The 19,107-nt window shown below is 38.2% G+C and overlaps 1 protein-coding gene across 1 annotated transcript; it reads right to left on the bottom strand.

The window, feature by feature from the left end:
- Positions 1 to 1,266: 1,266 nt before the first annotated feature.
- LOC149256299 (cold-responsive protein kinase 1-like) lies at positions 1,267 to 15,726 on the bottom strand. Its single transcript, XM_089455302.1, has 6 exons — positions 15,150 to 15,726; positions 9,238 to 9,377; positions 8,972 to 9,136; positions 8,589 to 8,856; positions 1,811 to 1,953; positions 1,267 to 1,710 (listed from the first exon to the last, which is right to left on the bottom strand). The coding sequence occupies exons 1-6, from the start codon at positions 15,724 to 15,726 to the stop codon at positions 1,267 to 1,269; spliced, it is 1,737 nt and encodes a 578-aa protein (XP_089311428.1).
- Between the last annotated feature and the right edge of the window lie 3,381 nt (positions 15,727 to 19,107).

Here is a 19,107-nt window from a genome sequence, read left to right as displayed (position 1 = left end):
AAGAAAAGAATTAATAAAAATGAATTAAAAGTAAGTTGATATATATAAATAACTATATTAACAAATCATTAAAATCTAAAAATCGAAATATACAAATTAAAATTAAACTCAATGTTTTATATATATATATTTACATATATAAACTGATGATGATGATGATGATGATGATGATGATGGTGGTGGTGGTGGTGGTGGTGGTGGTTAACGTCCACTGAGAATAGAAAACTTGAGTATCCATTAAATAAAATAAAATAAAATAAATACTAAAAGATTTTAATATATAATTATGTCTAAATTTTCTCAATTTAAAATTCATATATTAATAATATAATTTTGAAGTTAAAATTAAACTTTTAATATTAAAATTTTATTTTATAAAAAATAAAAATATATTTTTAACTTTACCAGAGATTTTTCGGCGTAAATCACATGATATTTCATTTGTCGACGCATTTCCAACCAACCAATGTGGTGATGATGAACCACACTCGTTGGTTCGAAACGCGTGACAAATAAAATATCAGGTGATTTACGCCGAAAAATCTCTCTTAAACTTGATATGGAACACAAAAGCCTCAATTCAACAATTGAATACCTACACGGAAAAACCATTAAAACCAAGGTTCTTGAACAGGCACACTTGGTTTCAAAGTTGAAGTAAGATATTTTTAACTTTTAATAGTAAAATTTTATTTTATGAAAAAATAAAAAATAATATTTTCAATTTGATGACGTTAATGGATTGAAAGAATAATACCTTATAGTCGTGATAGATGCTTACAACTTTTATTCTAATTTATGATATCTTTGCAAGATGAAATGATGTGGGATATGTATAGATATTATTTTTAAACAAAAATCTGTAGTCCATTCCATAGTAAACAATTTAAAGAGTTTTTAACTGCAGAGCTTGAAGCACTTAATCGTCTGAGGACTAGTGGCAGATGATAGCACGAGTCATCTAAAAGAAATAATGCTAATAAATGAAAATAATATAATGTTGGAATAGTATTTAAATTTATTTTATTAATTAAGGTTTTTCCTTTTTCTTTTTCCTTTCTCAATAGATGGAAATAAGAAAAAAGCGAGCTTAATCGCTATGCGATGAAAATCCCCCATTTCCCATTACAAATCCTATCTACACCTAATCTTCTTTCAATAACGAACAATCTGATTATGTCATTTATGGATCGCAGCAATAATAAGCATACTCATTGCCCGTGGACAAATAAAAATTTTAGCATCTAAACGTTGGCTGATTTTCACCTAGGCTCTTGACGAAGGATGAGCAGTTGCAGAATGGATATCGGAATGTGTGTTAGAAGAAATTGCTGTACCGCGAGATGCTCTGTCAAGATCAAAAGCTGCAGGAGCAGCAGTTGCAGAATGGATATCAGAATGTGCGTCAGAAGAAATCGCTATACTGCTAGATGCTTTGTCAGAATCAACAACTGTAGAACATTGCAGTTGGTGAGATTCGGTCAAATTCTCCACATCTATGTAAACAAGCCTTGTCGGTGAGGAAAGATGTTCTCGCTCACTGGTCAGCATGGACACCACCAGCGACATTGAAGGCCGCAACGTTGCAGCTCCTTGAGTGCACGGAAGACCAATTTTAATCACTCTCATTGCTTCCTCACACGAATATTTGCTCTCCAATGTGGGATCCATAACCTCTAATGCTCTCTCTTCCTTATACAGTCTCCATGTCTGATAATTGACTAATATCCACAAATAATAAAACATTAGTGACTAAGAATCATATTTCATACGGGAAATTTATACTATATTAGATCCACATTAGCCATACTTCTCCCGGGAGAAACACCATTTGTTGAGGCAAACTTTGATTCTTTCTTCCGCTGATAATCTCAAGAACAAGTACTCCAAAACTGAATACATCCGCTTTTTCTGTGAGCTGTCCGCACAAGGCGTACTCAGGCGCCATGTACCCTTTTAAAATTAAAATTATACGATGCTTCCTCAAATATGTGAATTGTAGTTGGTCCATATCGTGCAATTCATTAAATAAAGTTGCGGACATCAAGACATTCAAATGTAAAGAGAATTCTTACAAAATTCCAGCAATTCTATGTTGAAATAATAATTTCAACTGAAGCTTTATTTTATTTGTGATGCGATCTATCGCATATCACAAATCGCAAACTCACCCTGTCAGCCTCGGTTATGTGTTGTGTTTTCTGGCGATTGCGATATGTTTTTGCGATGCGATAATTATCGCATATCGCAGATCGCACTAATGTGCGTGTGCTCCATTTTTGTGTTCTGCCAAATGCAATTTCGCGATGTGATTCAATTGAAGTCAACAGTTGAGTATAGGCCTGCACCAAATGAATTTGACGTGAAGTAAAAGTTTCTTTACCACCAGTTTTGTCAGTAAAACAGTAAATGCAATTTACTGTGGGTTGGTAAGTTTTGGTAAAGATTTTAATTTCATTTCAGTGGGAGTATGGGCACAAGAAAAGGTTGGTAAAACCATTTAATTTTTAGTGTGTCTTTTACGGAAGCATGGCCAGTGAAAACGTGAAGTAATTTCCTTTTGGTTGTGATATATATATGTAAGTTTTTTGTTGTTGATAAATAATAGAAAAGTGAGGCATAGAAGTGCGTATGTATAGTTCTGAATGTGTGAAGAAGGAAGAACGCAATAGTGCGTATGAAAATATACACAACAGTGTAAATTGACTTGTAATGCACAGCAGTGCGAAGTAAAAAATAGAACGTAGCAGCGTGAGAAAAATTCATGTGTATTTTCACACAGCAGTGTGTTGATCTCTTTAGCAGAGACAAAAGTTTTTTTTGTAATGCAGTGTAAACTTTTTTTTAAAAGGAGGGACAGAGTAATTTTTGTGTTGAACTCAAATGTTCCTGTGTGATCCCTCTGTGAGAGGAAGAAGCCTGTAACAGCAATTATTTTATTGATGAATGCACAGTTCTTTTTCATGTGTGTAAATCTCTGTCTGCTTAGAAATTTTAAAGCTTCCGCTGTGTTAAAGATCCTGTGTGTGTAAAATAGAGCATTGTTTCTCTGTTCATTATTTTTTTTTTGGAATTTTAGCAGAAAAATTCCCAACAGTGGTATCAGAGCGTTGTTCTCTGGTCTTTTGAGTTTGAAATCACTTGAAATTTCCAACACTGGTATCAGAGCTTTTCCAGGCTCTTTGAAGGTGTCAAAGAAGCTGAAGGAAGGATTCTTACTGCAGCAACTTCTCCAGCAGTGTGAAGACTCAGGCAAAAGAATCCAAGGTATTTCTCAAGTTTTTTTTTGTTGCTGTTGAAGACAGTCTGTTATTTTAAATACACAGTGAGGTATTTGAAGCATAGTTAAGAGTGCAAGAATGGCTGGCACTAGCACCAGCAATAGCATGGGTATGCAGCTCCCACTATTTGATGGCAAAAGCTATGACTATTGGGCAATAACAATGAAAGACTTGTTTGCTTCCCAAGACTTATGGGAAATAGTTGAAGATGGTTTTAAACAACCAGTAGATGAAAATGAGTTTAATGCATTAACTCAAGGAGAGAAGGATCTGTTAAAGAGCTACAAGAAGAAGGACTCAAAAGCCCTCTTCTTCTTGTATCAGGCAGTGCATGGAAGCGTGTTTCCAAGGTTAGCAGCAACTAAGACATCCAAAGAAGCATCGCAAACTCTCAAGACAACCTATCAAGGCATGGAGAAAGTGAAGAAAACAAAGCTACAGTTGATGAGGAAAGATTTTGAGAACCTGAACATGAAGGAGTCAAACAATATTGACTCATTCTTCACTCAAGTAATTGGCCTGGTCACACAAATAAGATCTCATGGGGAGATACTTGAAGAAAGGAGGATTGTGGATAAACTATTGAGGTGCCTACCTTCAAGGTTTCATGTGATTGTCACCACCATAGAAGAGACAAAGGATCTCTCGAACTTTTCAGTTGATGAACTTCATGCATCATTGATAACACATGAGCAGAGGTTGAGTAGAAATGAAAACTCATCTCTAGAGCAAGCCTTTAAGACCCAGATGTCCTTTGAAAAAGGAAGAGGTCAAGGCAGAGGAAACAAGAGAGGAAGAGGCAGAAGCCAGAATAGAGGAGGAAGGAACAGTCCAGCAAATTCTCAAGGAAGAGGCAGCAATCCAAATCAGAACAAAGGCCAAGGCAGCAGTGAACAAAGTGGACAACATCATGCTCAAGGACAAAGGTATGAAAAATCCAATGTCCAATGTTATTATTGTAAAAAATATGGTCATTATGCCAATGAATGTAAGAAGAAGCAACATGATATGAGTAATAAATTTAGTGCAAATATTACTAGAGAAAATATCAGTCAAGATAATGTATTGTTAGCTTGTAACATGGCTGAAACAAATAGTGAAGATATATGGTTTCTAGACTCCGGTTGCAACAACCATATGACAGGAAACATAGCTTTGTTTTCTGCTTTAGATCAAAGTGTGAAGTCACAAGTCACACTTGGGACTGATAGTAAAATTTCTGTTATGGGTAAAGGAGAAGTTAAAATATTTACAAAGCAAGGAGAAAAGAAAACCGTAGCAGATGTCTATTATGTTCCTGGAATGAGATGTAACCTCTTGAGTATTGGACAGCTTGTTCAAAAGGGTTACAATGTTTTCTTTGAGAATGATGTATGCACCATCATGGATAGAGCACCCAACAAACGATGCATTGCTGAAGTGAAAATGACAAGGAACAGAATGTTCCCTCTTAGAATAAGAGCAGATTTGAAAAACAAAGAAATAATTGCAGCAGTTTCCCAAGAGACTTTCCAAAGTATGCCAAAGGATGAAAATTGTATGTGGCATTTGAGATTTGGACATCTCAATTTTGGAGGTCTTAACTTGCTAAGCAGAAAAGGAATGGTAAGGGGATTACCATTGATAGAGAAACCGAACAGCCTTTGTGAAGGTTGCATATTGGGAAAACAACACAGAGAAATTTTTCCTTCAGAGAAAAGCATAAGGGCAAAAGCACCCTTAGAGATTGTCCACTCAGACTTATGTGGACCAATGCAAACCCCATCTTTAGCAGGCAGCCAATATTTTCTAACATTTATTGATGATTTTACAAAAAAAACTTGGGTTTATTTCTTGAAGAATAAAAGTGAAGTGTTTGAAAAATTCCGAAATTTCAAAGCACTTGTGGAAAATCAAAGTGGGCTGCGCATCAAAATTTTAAGGACAGACAGAAGAGGTGAGTATATCTCCAAGGAATTCCTACGGTTTTGTAGAGAAAATGGAATTCACAAGCAATTTACAGCCAGGTATACCACACAGCAAAATGGAGTTGCTGAAAGGAAGAATAGGACCATTATGGATATGGTGAGGAACATGTTAAAGGCAAAGCATTTGCTAAATGATTATTGGGCTGAAGCCGTAAATTTTGCAGTATATATCTTGAATAGGTGTCCTACAAAAGCTGTGATGAACAAAGTTCCTGAAGAGACATGGAGTGGGAGAAAGCAAGGAGTCACCCACATGAAAATTTTTGGATGTGTGGCTTATGCACACATTCCAGTTCAACTAAGGAGGAAGTTGGACAGCAAAGGGGAGAAATGTATCTTCATTGGATACAGTGAGGAATCCAAATCTTACAGGTTGTATATCCCATCCACCAAGAAATTATTTGTGAGCAGAGATGTTCAGTTCATTGAGGAGGAAGCTTGGGATGGAAGCATAGAGAAAACAATTAATGTTAAAAACTGTTTGTCTCATGATGAAGATGATGAGGAGATGGTACAAATACATCCCCAAACAATAGCGCCAACACAACAACAGCAAGGAACACCCTTGAGGAGAAATGAGAATGCTTCTCCAAGCACACCACAAGGAGGAAATTCAAGTGCATCTTCAAGCACTTGCACACCAAGTGAAAGAGGTAAGAAGTTCAGAAACTTGAGTGACATTTATAATGAAGGAATGAATTCTTTGTTTACGTTGTATTGTCATGTTGATGACCCTATTCATTTCGAAGATGCTATTAAAAATAAGAAATGGATAGAAGCTATGGATTAGGAGATGAAATCCATAGAAAGAAACAAGACATGGGATTTGGTTGAGCTACCAAAAGGTAAAAGAGTCATAGGAGTCGAATGGGTCTGTAAGACCAAGTGCAATGCTGAAGGCAAAATTGAAAGACACAAGGCAAGTTTGGTTGTCAAGGGATACAAGTAGCAATATGGGAGAGATTATGAGGAGACTTTTGCACCGGTTGCAAGAATGGAAACCGTGAGAACAGTGCTGTCCATAGCAGCACAAAACAAATGGAAAGTTTACCAGATGGATGTGAAGTCGGCATTCCTAAATGGAGTGTTAAAGGAGGAGGTTTACATTGAACAGCCTCTAGGCTATGAGAAGAAAGGCCAAGAACACAAAGTTTGCAAATTGAAGAAAGCTCTTTATGGGATGAAGCAAGCGCCAAGAGCGTGGTACAGTAGAATAGATTCCTATCTACTGGAAAATGAATTTGACAAATGTGAGGGAGAACCCACCATCTACATCAAAGAAAAGGATGGCAAGATTTTAATTGTGGTCTTGTATGTTGATGATGTAATTTTTACAGGTAATGATGACTACCTCATTGAAAACTTCAAATCAGTCATGAAAGAGGAATTTGAGATGACTAACATGGGTTTGCTGAGATACTTCTTAGGAATAGAAGTAAATCAAAATGAAAATGGAATTTTTATCTCTCAAGCAAGATATGTAAATGAAGTGTTGAGCAGGTTTAATATGCAAGAATGAAAAGCAGCAAACACTCCCACGGTAATGGGATTAAAACTCAGCAAAGAGGACAACAGCAAGGATTTTGATCCTAGCTTGTATAAGAGCATAGTTGGCAGCCTTATGTATTTAACTGCAACTAGGCCTGACATAATGTTTGCTGTTAGTTTGATTTCCAAATTTATGGAGAGGCCAAAAGAGGCTCATTGGCAGGCAGCAAAAAGAATTCTGAGGTATGTCAAAGGTACAAAAAGATTTGGCATTTTGTATACTTTTTCAGAAAGTTCAGATTTAGTTGGATATATTGATAGCGATTGGGCTGGAAGTGGAGATGATCGGAAAAGCACATCCGGTTATGTCTTTCACATGGGTTCAGGAGCAATTTCATGGGCTTCCAAGAAACAGCCAATTGTGGCGTTGTCTACAGCACAGGCAGAATACGTGGCAGCTACAGCAGCAGCGTGTCAAGCAGTTTGGATGAGGAGATTTGGATGAGGAGACTGTTAAGAAGTCTATGCCAAGAGCAGGCAACAACAACGGTGATCTTTTGTGACAATTGCTCTACTATTGCGTTATCCAAGAATTATGTGTTTCACAAGCGAACGAAACACATTGATACAAGGTTTCACTACATCAGAGAATTGGTGAACAACGGAGAAATTGTTTTACAACATTGCAGCACTCAAGAACAGGTTGCAGACATTTTGACCAAGCCTTTGGGACAGAAAAGTTTTGAGTATTTGAGGAAATGTCTGGGTATGATTGATAACCCAGCAGTTGAAATTAAAGGGGAGTGTTGAAATAATAATTTCAATAGAAGCTTTATTTTATTTGCGATGCGATCTATCGCATATCACAAATCGCAAACTCACCCTGTCACCCTCGGTTATGTGTTGTGTTTTCTGGCGATTGTGATATGTTTTTGCGATGCGATAATTATCACAGATCGCAGATCGCACTAATGTGTGTGTGCTCTATTTTTGTGTTCTACCAAATGCGATTTCGCGATGTGATTCAATTGAAGTCAACGGTTGAGTACAGGCTGCACCAAATGAATTTGACGTGAAGTAAAAGTTTCTTTACCGCCAGTTTTGTCAGTAAAACAGTAAATGCAATTTATTGTGGGTTGGTAAGTTTTGGTAAAGATTTTAATTTCATTTCAGCGGGAGTATGGGCATAAGAAAATGTTGGTAAAACCATTTAATTTTTAGTGTGTCTTTTACGGAAGCATGGCCAGTGAAAACGTGAAGTAATTTCCTTTTGGTTGTCATATATATATGTAAGTTTTTTGTTGTTGATAAATAATAGAAAAGTGAGGCATAGCAATGCGTATGTATAGTTCTAAATGTGTGAAGAAGGAAGAACGCAACACTGCGTATGAAAATATACACAGCAGTGTAAATTGACTTGTAATGCACAACAGTGCGAAGTAAAAAATAGAACGCAGCAGCGTGAGAAAAATTCATGTGTATTTTCACACAGCAGTGTGTTGATCTCTTTAGCAGAGACAAAAGTTTTTTTTGTAATGCAGTGTAAACTTTTTTTTAAAAGGAGGGACAGAGTAATTTTTGTGTTGAACTCAAATGTTCCTGTGTGATCCCTCTGAGAGAGGAAGAAGCCTGTAACAATAGTTATTTTATTGATGAATGCAAAGTTCTTTTTCATGTGTGTAAATCTCTGTCTGCTTAGAAATTTTAAAGCTTCCGCTGTGTTAAAGATCCTGTGTGTGTAAAACAGAGCATTGTTTCTCTGTTCATTATTTTTGTTTTTGGAATTTTAGCAGAAAAATTCCCAACAGTGGTATCAGAGCATTGTTCTCTGGTCTTTTGAGTTTGAAATCACCTGAAATTTCCAACATTCTAGTGATAACGTGGCTCTGATCTTCTCCAAAGAGTTTGGCTAAACCAAAATCTGCTTTGTATTTTTTATCAAGTAAAATATTGCTTGCTTTAATATCTCTATGGATGATCCGAATGTCAGATTCCTCATGAAGATAGGCCAGACCACGTGCTGTTCCAACTATGATTTCATACCTACCGCTCCAGTCAAGTAGATGGCGTTTTGTTCTATCTACAATGATTGCATAACAGGAAGTAAACCCATTGGCAAGCTATATTAAAAAACTTGAACAAATCCAGTGTCCATGCAGGAATTAAGTAGTTAAAGAGGGAGAAGCTACCAAAAAGAATGTTGTCGAGACTGTCGTTCTCGAGGTATTCGTATACCAGTAGCCTTTCTGAGCTTTTAACAGAGCAGCCAAGCAATTTCACTAAATTCCTGTGCTGAACACGACTGATAAGATTGGCTTCATTCAGAAATTCAGTGTCTCCTTGCCTTGAATCTAAGTTCAGCCGTTTGATTGCAACCTCTCTTGCATCAGGTATAACCCCCTACAGCAGATCAATGAACTTCATAATTAATTCTATTTTTCATGGAACCTACAGATTCCAAATATCTAATTTGACATAAAGCAATGATATTAAGCTCTCACTTTAAATACGAATCCAAAACCTCCCTCGCCAAGCTTGTCTTCCTCATTAAAATTGGACGCAGCCTTTTTCAGTATGTCGTAGTTGAATATAAGTTCCGGATGAGCTATAGTAGGCGATAAGTCAATTTCTCGTCCTTCCCCTAAAAAAAAAATTAACAATGCATCTATTTATTTTGTGGTAAAGAAATAGTCGATAAGTTCACAAGACACTAGTATATCAAGCGCACACTAGTGGTTTAGCAATTCCAGAACCTCCAGTTCGAGAAATGCATTCCCAAGGCATTCGACGACAGAAAAACTTCCACTTCCAAAGGCTTATGAATGTAACTAATCCGACCGTAGCAGCTAGTACGCCCACAAGTATCCCTACAAATTCACACATTAAGGTTTCGTAAATTGGTTTTTTTATTTTAGGAAATGAACAAAATCATTGTACCCCTTTTTTTCAGAAAAAAAAAAAAAACTTCTTTCTATTATGGAAAAGAAAGTACATATTAAGGCTCCGTAAAATGGTTTTTTATTTTATTTTAGGAAATGAACAAAAGCACCATACCACTTTTTTTCAGAGTAAAAAAACGTCTTTCTATTATGGAAAAGAAAGTACATATTTCAGTGAGAACCATAAATGTGTTCAGACAAAACATCATCTATCTTCTGATCCAATCGCCACATAGAAAAAACAAACAGAGAAAATACATTTAAAATCACTGTGTGAAAGAAATACCGGATGCGATGGCGGTCACGGCATGATAGAAGTATGTAAGATTTTTGAGATACACAGATCTAGATCTGCAAAACAATAAACAAGCTTGCAAGAGAAGGAAGGAAGCGAGCAAGAATTGAGAAAAGAATGAAAAAATTGATTCTACAATATTAGTTTTAGAATAAATACATAAAATAAACTAAGTTAAGCTTAGTTGTACATGCAATAACTAAAGCTAACTAAAGCTAAATGTGCTTTATCTTATGTTAATGTGTACATGTGCCACATGCAAGCAATAAGTTAATTGGAGCTAATCTAGGTGCATGTACACCAACACAGCTAGTCTAAGTGCATGTACATCAACAGCCCCCCTTAAGCATAACTTAGGTGAGTGTGATGCAAAATGAATGAGTCCTGGCAACACGGCCATTTTAGGTACCCATATGCAATGCATAAAAAGGAGGAAAGAGGGAAAACCCAGTGGGAAGAAAACCCCCCCTCAAAATATAATGCAAAAGTAGAGAAAAGACAACTGCTAGGCAGTCGTGTCGTTCACCCCGAGACGATCTCGCAGGAATCGAAACTTCTGCTTAGTGAACGTCTTGGTGAAGATGTCAGCAATTTGCTCAGAACTAGGACAGTACTGAAGATCGATGATCCCATCATGAATGAGTTCTCTAATGAAGTGCATGTGGATCTCGATGTGTTTGGTACGCTGCCGCTGCACTGGATCTCTGCAAAACTTTAGCGTACTTTGATTATCGCACTAGATGACAGTTGGATGATGGACACTAATCCCAAGCTCAGATAGGAAATGTTGTAGCCAAATTGCCTGAATAGTGGCATTGACTGCTCCTCTATACTCGGCCTCTGCTGATGATAAAGCAATGGCAGCCTGCTTCCTACTTGACCAACAAATTGGGCCGGATCCCAAACTAAGTCCATAACTGGAAGTAGACTTGCGATCAATGGTGTCGCCAGCCCAGTCTGAATCTGTGAACCCGATGAGATTCAAAGAACAATTGGCTGCATAATGAATCCCATAGGTGATTGTCCCCTGGACATATCAAAGGATGCGCTTTGCAACATTCCAGTGTAACTCATGTGGCTCCTGCATGTATCTGGAAACTGCTCCGACAGCATAGGAGAGATCAGGACGGGAGTGAGTGAGATAAAGAAGACTTCCCACAAGCTGGCGATACAATGTGCAATCAACCAATGGTGTGTCTTTGCCATTCTCAAGCTTTATCCCTGATAAGAAAGGTGTGGCTGCTGGCTTGCAGTCACTCATGTGAAATCGTGCCAAAAGATCTTTGCCATATTTTGGTTGAGAAATGGTAATGCCAGAATCACGCTGATGGATCTCTAGTCCAAGGAAGAACTTTAGCAAGCCCATGTCTGTCATAGAAAATCGCTTATGCAAGGCAGTTTTGATGTTATTAATGACAGAAGCTGAACTACCCGTTATCAAAAGATCATCTACGTAGAGTACTATGATCAACAAGGAGTCAATTTTCTTCAGAAAATAAACATTGGAATCAGATTTGCAGCGTACAAAATTTTGAGATAACAAATAAGAATCCATCTTTGCATACCATGCTCTAGGTGCCTGCTTGAGGCCATAAAGAGACTTCTTTAGTTTGCATACCAGAGATGAATTCTGCATGTATCCCGGTGGCTGCTCCATGTAGATTTCCTCCTCGAGATCACCATGAAGAAAGGCATTCTTCACATCCATATGATGCACCTCCCATCCTCTTGCTGCTGCAATGGAGAGAGCTAGCCGAATGGAATCCATTTTTGCCACTCGAGCAAAAGTCTCATCATAGTCAAAACCATGTACTTGCTGAAAACCTTTTGCTACCAATCGTACCTTATATCGACTAACTTGGCCATTTGATGCTTTCTTGGTCCGGTAAACCCACTTGCATCTCACAAGTTTGTGATTTGAAGGTAGCGAAACCAAATCCCAAGTCTGGTTCTCAATGAGAGAGTTATATTCCTCATCCATGGCGGCTTCCCATTCAGGATGCCCATTTGCTTCTGCATAATTTTGTGGATCAGATCCATCCATCATATAAGCATGCATGGGCATGGATGGCTCCATGCTAAGAGTGCTTGCGGATCTTCCTCAAACAGAGGGATAGAGGCAGGATCATCAAGGATATCACTCATGCTGTGCCATTTTTGTGTTGAAGGTGGTCGAGAATCTTCCGAACTACATGCAGAAGTATGATCTCGATGTTCAACAACTGGTGGTCTAACAGGGGTCACAGGAAAAGACTCATCTTCATCAGAATGCTGGTCTGAAGTTTCATCTACATACTCATCAATGAGTGGTGATGAAAATTTGGTAACAAGTTCATCTACTCGTGCATGCGAAATATCTTCGTCAAACTTTACACTCCTTTCAATAAAGAGCTCTTCATTGTGGATATCAAGCAATCTGTACCCTTTGACTTCATCAGAATATCCAACAAACATGCATGCTTTGCTTTGAGGCTCCAAAGCCTTTCTCTTCTCTGGAGGAATGCGCGCCCATGCTCGAGATCCAAAAATGCAGAAATGACTAACTTCAGGTTTCATGCCAGTCCAAGCCTCAAAAGGTGTTTTTCCAGTAACAGATTTATGAGGAGATATGTTCTGGATGTATGAGGCACAATTAATAGCTTCGGCCCACAATTTCGACGGAAGAGATCTTGCATGCAACATGCAATTAACCATCTCTTTTTCAAAGATTGATTTTTCCTTTCAGCCACGCCATTTTGCTGTGGAGTGTAAGGAACTGTATGCTGCAACTGTATGCTTGCTTCATCACAAAGATTCTTGATATCTTTTTTGACATATTCCGTCCCATTATCTGTGCGGAGTATTTTGATGCGTTTTCCAAACTGATTTTCTGCATGCGCTTTGAAAATCTTTAGATGTTGAAAAACTTCAGACTTGAGTTTCAAGAAGTAAACCCTAGTGAATCTCGTGTAATCATCTATAAATGACAACACATATCTTGCTTTGCTCATTGAAAGCACCGGAAATGGACCCATGAGATCACTGTGTACAAGTTCCAAAGGTGAAGAGGCTCTCCATGCATGCCCCTTCTCGAATTTTTCTTGTGGATGCTTTCCAAGAGCACATCCATTACAAACACCATCTAAAATTCAATGGTTGGCAATCCTTTGACCATCCCTTTCTTACTAAGTTGTTGCATATATCTGAAATTCAAGTGCCCAAATCTCTCGTGCCAAATCCTACTTTCTTCATTTGCATGCATAAGTGACAAAATAGAATCTGATTGAGGAACAAAATCAGAAAATGTATACAAACGAGATTGATCATTTACCTTGCCAGATGCAATCTTCAAATTGGTTTGCATGTCATAAATGCTCACGGAATCTGGGGTAAATTCCACTTTCCTTCCGCTGCCTGTGTGTGTCATCTGATACACACAGAGAAGATTCACAGAAAGCCTTGGAATATGCAAGACATTTTCAAAACTTCCATCTTCGAATTGCACTCTTCCTTGTCCAGATGCTGCAACTGCAAAATTATCCCCCATGAGAATGGGAGGACCTGAGTATGCATGTAGAGAAGAAAAGGATTCCTTTGAAGAAGCCATATGATGTGAAGCTCCTAAATCGATGATCCATTCTTGTGGTGCAGAATGAAGAGAAATCAAAGCATGCCCGTTACCTCTTGGATCTGGTGCTTTTCTCCAGACTTCTTCTTAGCATTCTCAGGAATGTGGTGTCCAAGATTGTGTTGCTGGAGTGTCTGCGCCATAAGATCTATAGTCTTCTTCATGCATGCAGATTCAGGATGAAAACCACGGTGGCAATAATTGCACATTGATTTCCCTTTCGTTCCTTTCCTTTCCTTTGAGCCAGATGATCCATCAGGGGGTTTGGGATGTCCTCCCTTTCTTGGATCAGAATCCTTCTTCCCTTTTCCTTTCTGATGGTCTTTGGAATTTGCCTTTCCTTTTGCATGCACAGTAAGTGCATGCACTTTGGAATTTTTAAGTGTGCCCATTTTGATGAGCTTATCTTGCTCATGCATCAAAGACTGAATAAAAGAATCCAGTGAGGGCATCTTCCAAGCTGCACCAGTTGCAGATCTGACTGTGTGGAATGTAGAGACGAATACTGCATACTCTGGACCAAGTTTTGATAAAATGGAAAGAATCAACTGATTTTCTTGCTTGGATTTGTCGATCCCGCATCCTTTCAGCTGAACCAACAAGGCTTTATACCTTGTGAAAAAATCTTGAATGTTCTCAATGTTTCTCGGATCTAATGAGTTTAACTCATTTTCGAGAATGCGACCTTGCATTTCATCCTGTTTTCCAAACAATCCTTCCAAAATTTTCCATACTTCATTTGGAGTTGGACATGATTCAACATGAAATAGCAGTTCCGGAGAAATAGATAAACATAGGATGCTGAAGGCCTCGTCCATGCGATTGAAATATATTGTTTTCTCCATTGCCGATGTTGGTTCAACTTCCATTTCCATGGTTATTTGAAATAAGCCTCTACTTCTGAGATGAATTTGAATCTTTGGCTTCCATTCGAAATAATTATATGGAGTGAGAATTTCCGATTCTGGAAACTCCAATTTAGACTCCATTCTTTGTTGTTGCTTCAATCTTCTGAACCTACAAATAAAATTGCTTGTGCACTGATTACAAATCCCTGTGCTCTGATACCATGTAAGATTTTTGAGATACACAGATCTAGATCTGCAAAACAATAAACAAGCTTGCAAGAGAAGGAAGGAAGCGAGCAAGAATAGAGAAAATAATGAAAAAATTGATTCTACAATATTAGTTTTAGAATAAATACATAAAAGCAACTAAGTTAAGCTTAGTTGTACATGCAATAACTAAAGCTAACTAAAGCTAAGTGTGCTTTATCTTATGTTAATGTGTACATGTGCCACATGCAAGCAATAAGTTAACTGGACCTAATCTAGGTGCATGTACACCAACACAGCTAGTCTAAGTGCATGTACACCAACAAAGTATTAAAAAAGTTGTAAATGTTGTAAACCAACATGCAGTACATACTTAAGTAGCATGCTCCAAGACATCCAATTTTGCATCCCTCGCCCGGATCGGATAAAATCGACCAACCGGCAGCTAGGCACGTTTGGCAGTTTGTTGGTGACACATAATTCCAACATTGGGCTAGGGAGTAGATTTCCGGGAAACCTCCATCATTGGTTTCGAATTTATCTGTAGCAAAAAGTGTGTGACTCTGCACAGTTTTGTTGATAAGTTTTGACAGAGCCTCCAGCGTAATATTTGCGGAGTCATCTGGCTTATCGCTTGCAATATTATTGTTACAAATGATATGATGGTCACTGCTCTCATCATAATCGTTCCAAAAACTATGATTGTCGTAACGTAAGAAGTAGGCCTCTATATAAAAGAATCTAGAAGTGTTGTGGCATTTCTTTACAAGGCTTTCTTTCGCCGTAGAAGCAAAGCCTTTGCAATCGGAGGAATTTAAATCTCCTCTGCACTGGATAAACCCATAAACAGCGCTATTGCTGTTTTGCCCCTCAACACTTGAGGTATTGAACCCGCTGGTAGAAGCGTTCGCTGACAATGATTCCAAAACCTGGATTACATTACGCTGGAAATCACTACCATTTATATATTCCGTTTCCCCACAACCACTCCAGAGAGGTTCACCACTCCAGATAGGTTGAGCTAGTAATAGGTGCAAGCGCGTCCATACAGTTACGATAAGCAACATGCGGTCGTGTATTGTTTTCATCTCCATTGGCGTCTCAAGACAGAGCTCGAAGCTTTCCTCTCGAGCTTTTCTTTTCTAATTTGATGAGGGGAGCTGCACCAACGATCATAAGGCTCTGTGTTATTTATTACTTTTCTAACCCTTTGTTCCAGTTACACTGAATCTGCACTTCTGATAAAGATGTTCGTTCATTTTTCAAGTCCGAGGGCATGGAATGACTCTACCATTGACTTACAAACAAAGAAAATTCGAGTGAGAGAAACTTGATGGAACGGGCTCCTACATTGAACCGTGAGAAATAAAATTCAGTGTGGAAAACTGGCATGGTTGTGAGATTGACTGTGACTGATTATGAAATTGGAATTTACCAAGAAATTTGTGCGGCTAGGGGAGTAGTTGTGATTTTAAAGTGAGTCTTTACTTTTTAACATGGAATTTTTAATTTCTGACAATCACATCATTTATAGTGTCAAAGAGCTTATGGTGTTTAAACTAGTTTAGTTTGACCGTGACTGACTATGAAATTGGAAATTCGTAAGCAACTTGCACGTCTAGGGTGTGAGTTTGGGGTGTGAGTTTGTGATATTAAAAGTGAGTCTTTACTTTCTAATATGACTTCTTAAATTCTGGAATCACATTGTTTATATTGACACATAATTAAATCTTAAATTTTGGAATCACATTGTTTATATTGGCACATAATTTTAATTGCTATAATTAGATCTGATGTTTAAACTACTTTAGTGTGACTGTCACTGATTCTGAAATTGGAAACTCGTAAGAAACTCGCATGACTAGGGTGTTCGTTGGGATATTAAAGTGAGGTTTGACTTTCAGGTATGGATTTTTAATTTCTGAAAATCACATTGTTTACAGTGGCTAAAGAAGTTTTATTATTATTATTAGATAAAAACACTCATCAAGGGTAGTTTTATTATTATTTTTGAAGTTTTGTTAGTTTTATTATTATTTCTGAAGTTTTGTTAGTGGATTTAGTTTATTTAGATATTTTGTTTAAATTGTATGGGAGGGATTGAAAATGAATGTTGTTTAAATTGTAAAGGGGTTGATGATAAAAGTCATTTTTGGGAATTAAATTATTCTAAGATGATAATATTTTAGTCAAAACCATTCTTCTATCCAATAAAAGAACTAGTTCAAATCTACATTCATCTTAGTTTTAAAACAACAAATTACATAAAAATATTTATAATTACAATTTGAAAAAAAAATATAATTTATTACAAAAATTATTAACATCATTTTAATTATAAAACATGAATTAAATAATAATGATATAAGTAGCATTAAATTATGACCAAATTAAAATTATTAGATAGAGATGACCAAATGAAAGTACAATCATTTTTTTTTAGAGGATGATCAGCGCTGGAGCATGTCCGAGACCTAGGGTTTGAAGCCGCAACTTGCAGCCTCAGCAACAGTTCTGGAAGCACAAAGAGACAGATTAGCAGATTTACTTCACAGAGGTCGCAGACTGACCCGACAAATGGTAAACGAGGGGTCCACTGGGACCCCAACCTTCAAGCAGGCAGTCATGCAAAAGCAGAAAACGATGGAAGGATTTAAAATCAATGGCTCTGGAGATCGTAAGGATGGCAGCGGCAGCAGAGGAGAAAGGACATAACAGCTGCAGAAAGAGACAAGAAAAAACCCCAAGATGACGGGTAAAGCCAATAATGGACAGGAGAAAGAGGACAAAATAACAGAAGCAGAACAAAGGAACACAACACCAGTAACAGCCCAAACAAAAGGCGAAAAAGAAAATGGAACAGGGCTGCACTCACAAGAGGAAGAGGAGCAAGCAAAGACTGCCAACCCCGGCTCCAAACAGGAAACTCAAGGAGCATGCAAACCAAAGAAAAAGGAAACCCTTCGAGTAGTCTTCTCAGATCCAGACATTCAGGCCTACAGAGACCACATGATGGAGCATGCAGTTATTTGCAAATTTATGGGACTATGGCCAACAGAACGCACACTCTGCCAATGGATCAAACAACATTGGAAGCCAAAAGGTGATGTTAAACTCCACCTTGGAGCTAAAGGCTTCTTCATAGTTGTCTTTACAAATTTAGAAGATAAGGACAGGGTCTTCGATGGCGGACCATACTTCTTTGCCTCAGCTGGACTCTACATGAGGCCATGGAAGGCAAACTTCATACCTGAACAAGAGACATTCACACAGGTTCCAGTGTGGATCCGCCTATTCTCCCTTCCCATAGACTACTGGGGACTGGCAACGCTTAAGCAGATAGGAGACCGGCTCAGAACCTTCATTAAAGCTTCAGAAGCAACAATGCAACGAAGATATACTTCCTGCGCACGCATTTGTGTTGAGATGGACGTCTCAGGAGCCCTGCATGAAGGTCTGTGGCTGGAATTCAGAGATGAAGACTACTATCAAGCCATCGACTACGAACAAATCCCCTTCCATTGTAGAAGGTGTCATGAGCACAGACACCTCGTTAGAGAGTGCCCCCTCAACAAAACAGGGGACGAACACAAACAAGAGCAAGCAACAAAGAATAAAGAGGCCTTCACAAAGCCAAAAATAAGACAGAGAGCCAACAGAAAAAGAACACACAGAGCAGAAACAGGACCTGGTATTATCAGTAACACCTTCAGCATTCTGGAAACTGATACAGACTCAGAAGGCACTAATAGAGATACAAAACTTATTGAAGCACCAAAAAACAAGACAGAACACACAACTCAGGATGGGGAGGAAAACACACTCAGAACAGAAGTGCAAATGCAAGAGTTCGAAGATGAACATGATGAAGACACTGACATGATAACCAGCGACGGGGGAAGCGAGGATCTAGAGCTCAATGCAGTCCTAGAAAAAGAAGGAGTCAACCTCCCAGCTATGGAAAAAAACTGGAAAACCCAAGGGCTAGACAACATTCCGGAAGAAGAAATCAGGAAAATCAGCGATCTCTTCATAGCAAGACAAAAGGTGGAACTCGAAAGGCAAAACATAAGATTAGGTATCGCAAAAGGCACAGGTAATCAGTCAAAGAGCATATCCCTTAACCCAACAGGCCGGAAGCCAAATAAAAGAAGAGGCAGAAGAACCAGTGGGGAGGTGTTGCACGACCTGGGGATTCTAATGATCAACTCTAGGAAAATGAAGGCTCTTCATGCCTTCCAGTCCTACCAATGAGTTTTTTAGTTATCAATGAAGGTCATCTCATGGAATGCAAGAGGGCTTAACAGCCAAGCTAAGCAAAGACTGCTCAAGAGAAAGTTCCAACAAAAAAAGCCAAACATCATGTTCATACAGGAGACCAAATGCGCTACTAACCAAATGGAGAACATCAGCAAAAGACTAGGAAAACCTATCAAATACATAGATGTAGCCAGTCAAGGATGGGAAGGAGGCAT

The sequence above is a fragment of the Pinus tabuliformis genome, chromosome 7 (assembly GCF_031772625.1).
Source record: "Pinus tabuliformis cultivar Carrire ecotype Pingquan chromosome 7, CPIR1, whole genome shotgun sequence".
NCBI classification, from domain to species: Eukaryota; Viridiplantae; Streptophyta; class Pinopsida; order Pinales; family Pinaceae; genus Pinus; species Pinus tabuliformis.
The sequence above is the reverse complement of the archived record's forward strand: the minus strand, read 5'-3'. Positions and strand labels throughout refer to the sequence as shown.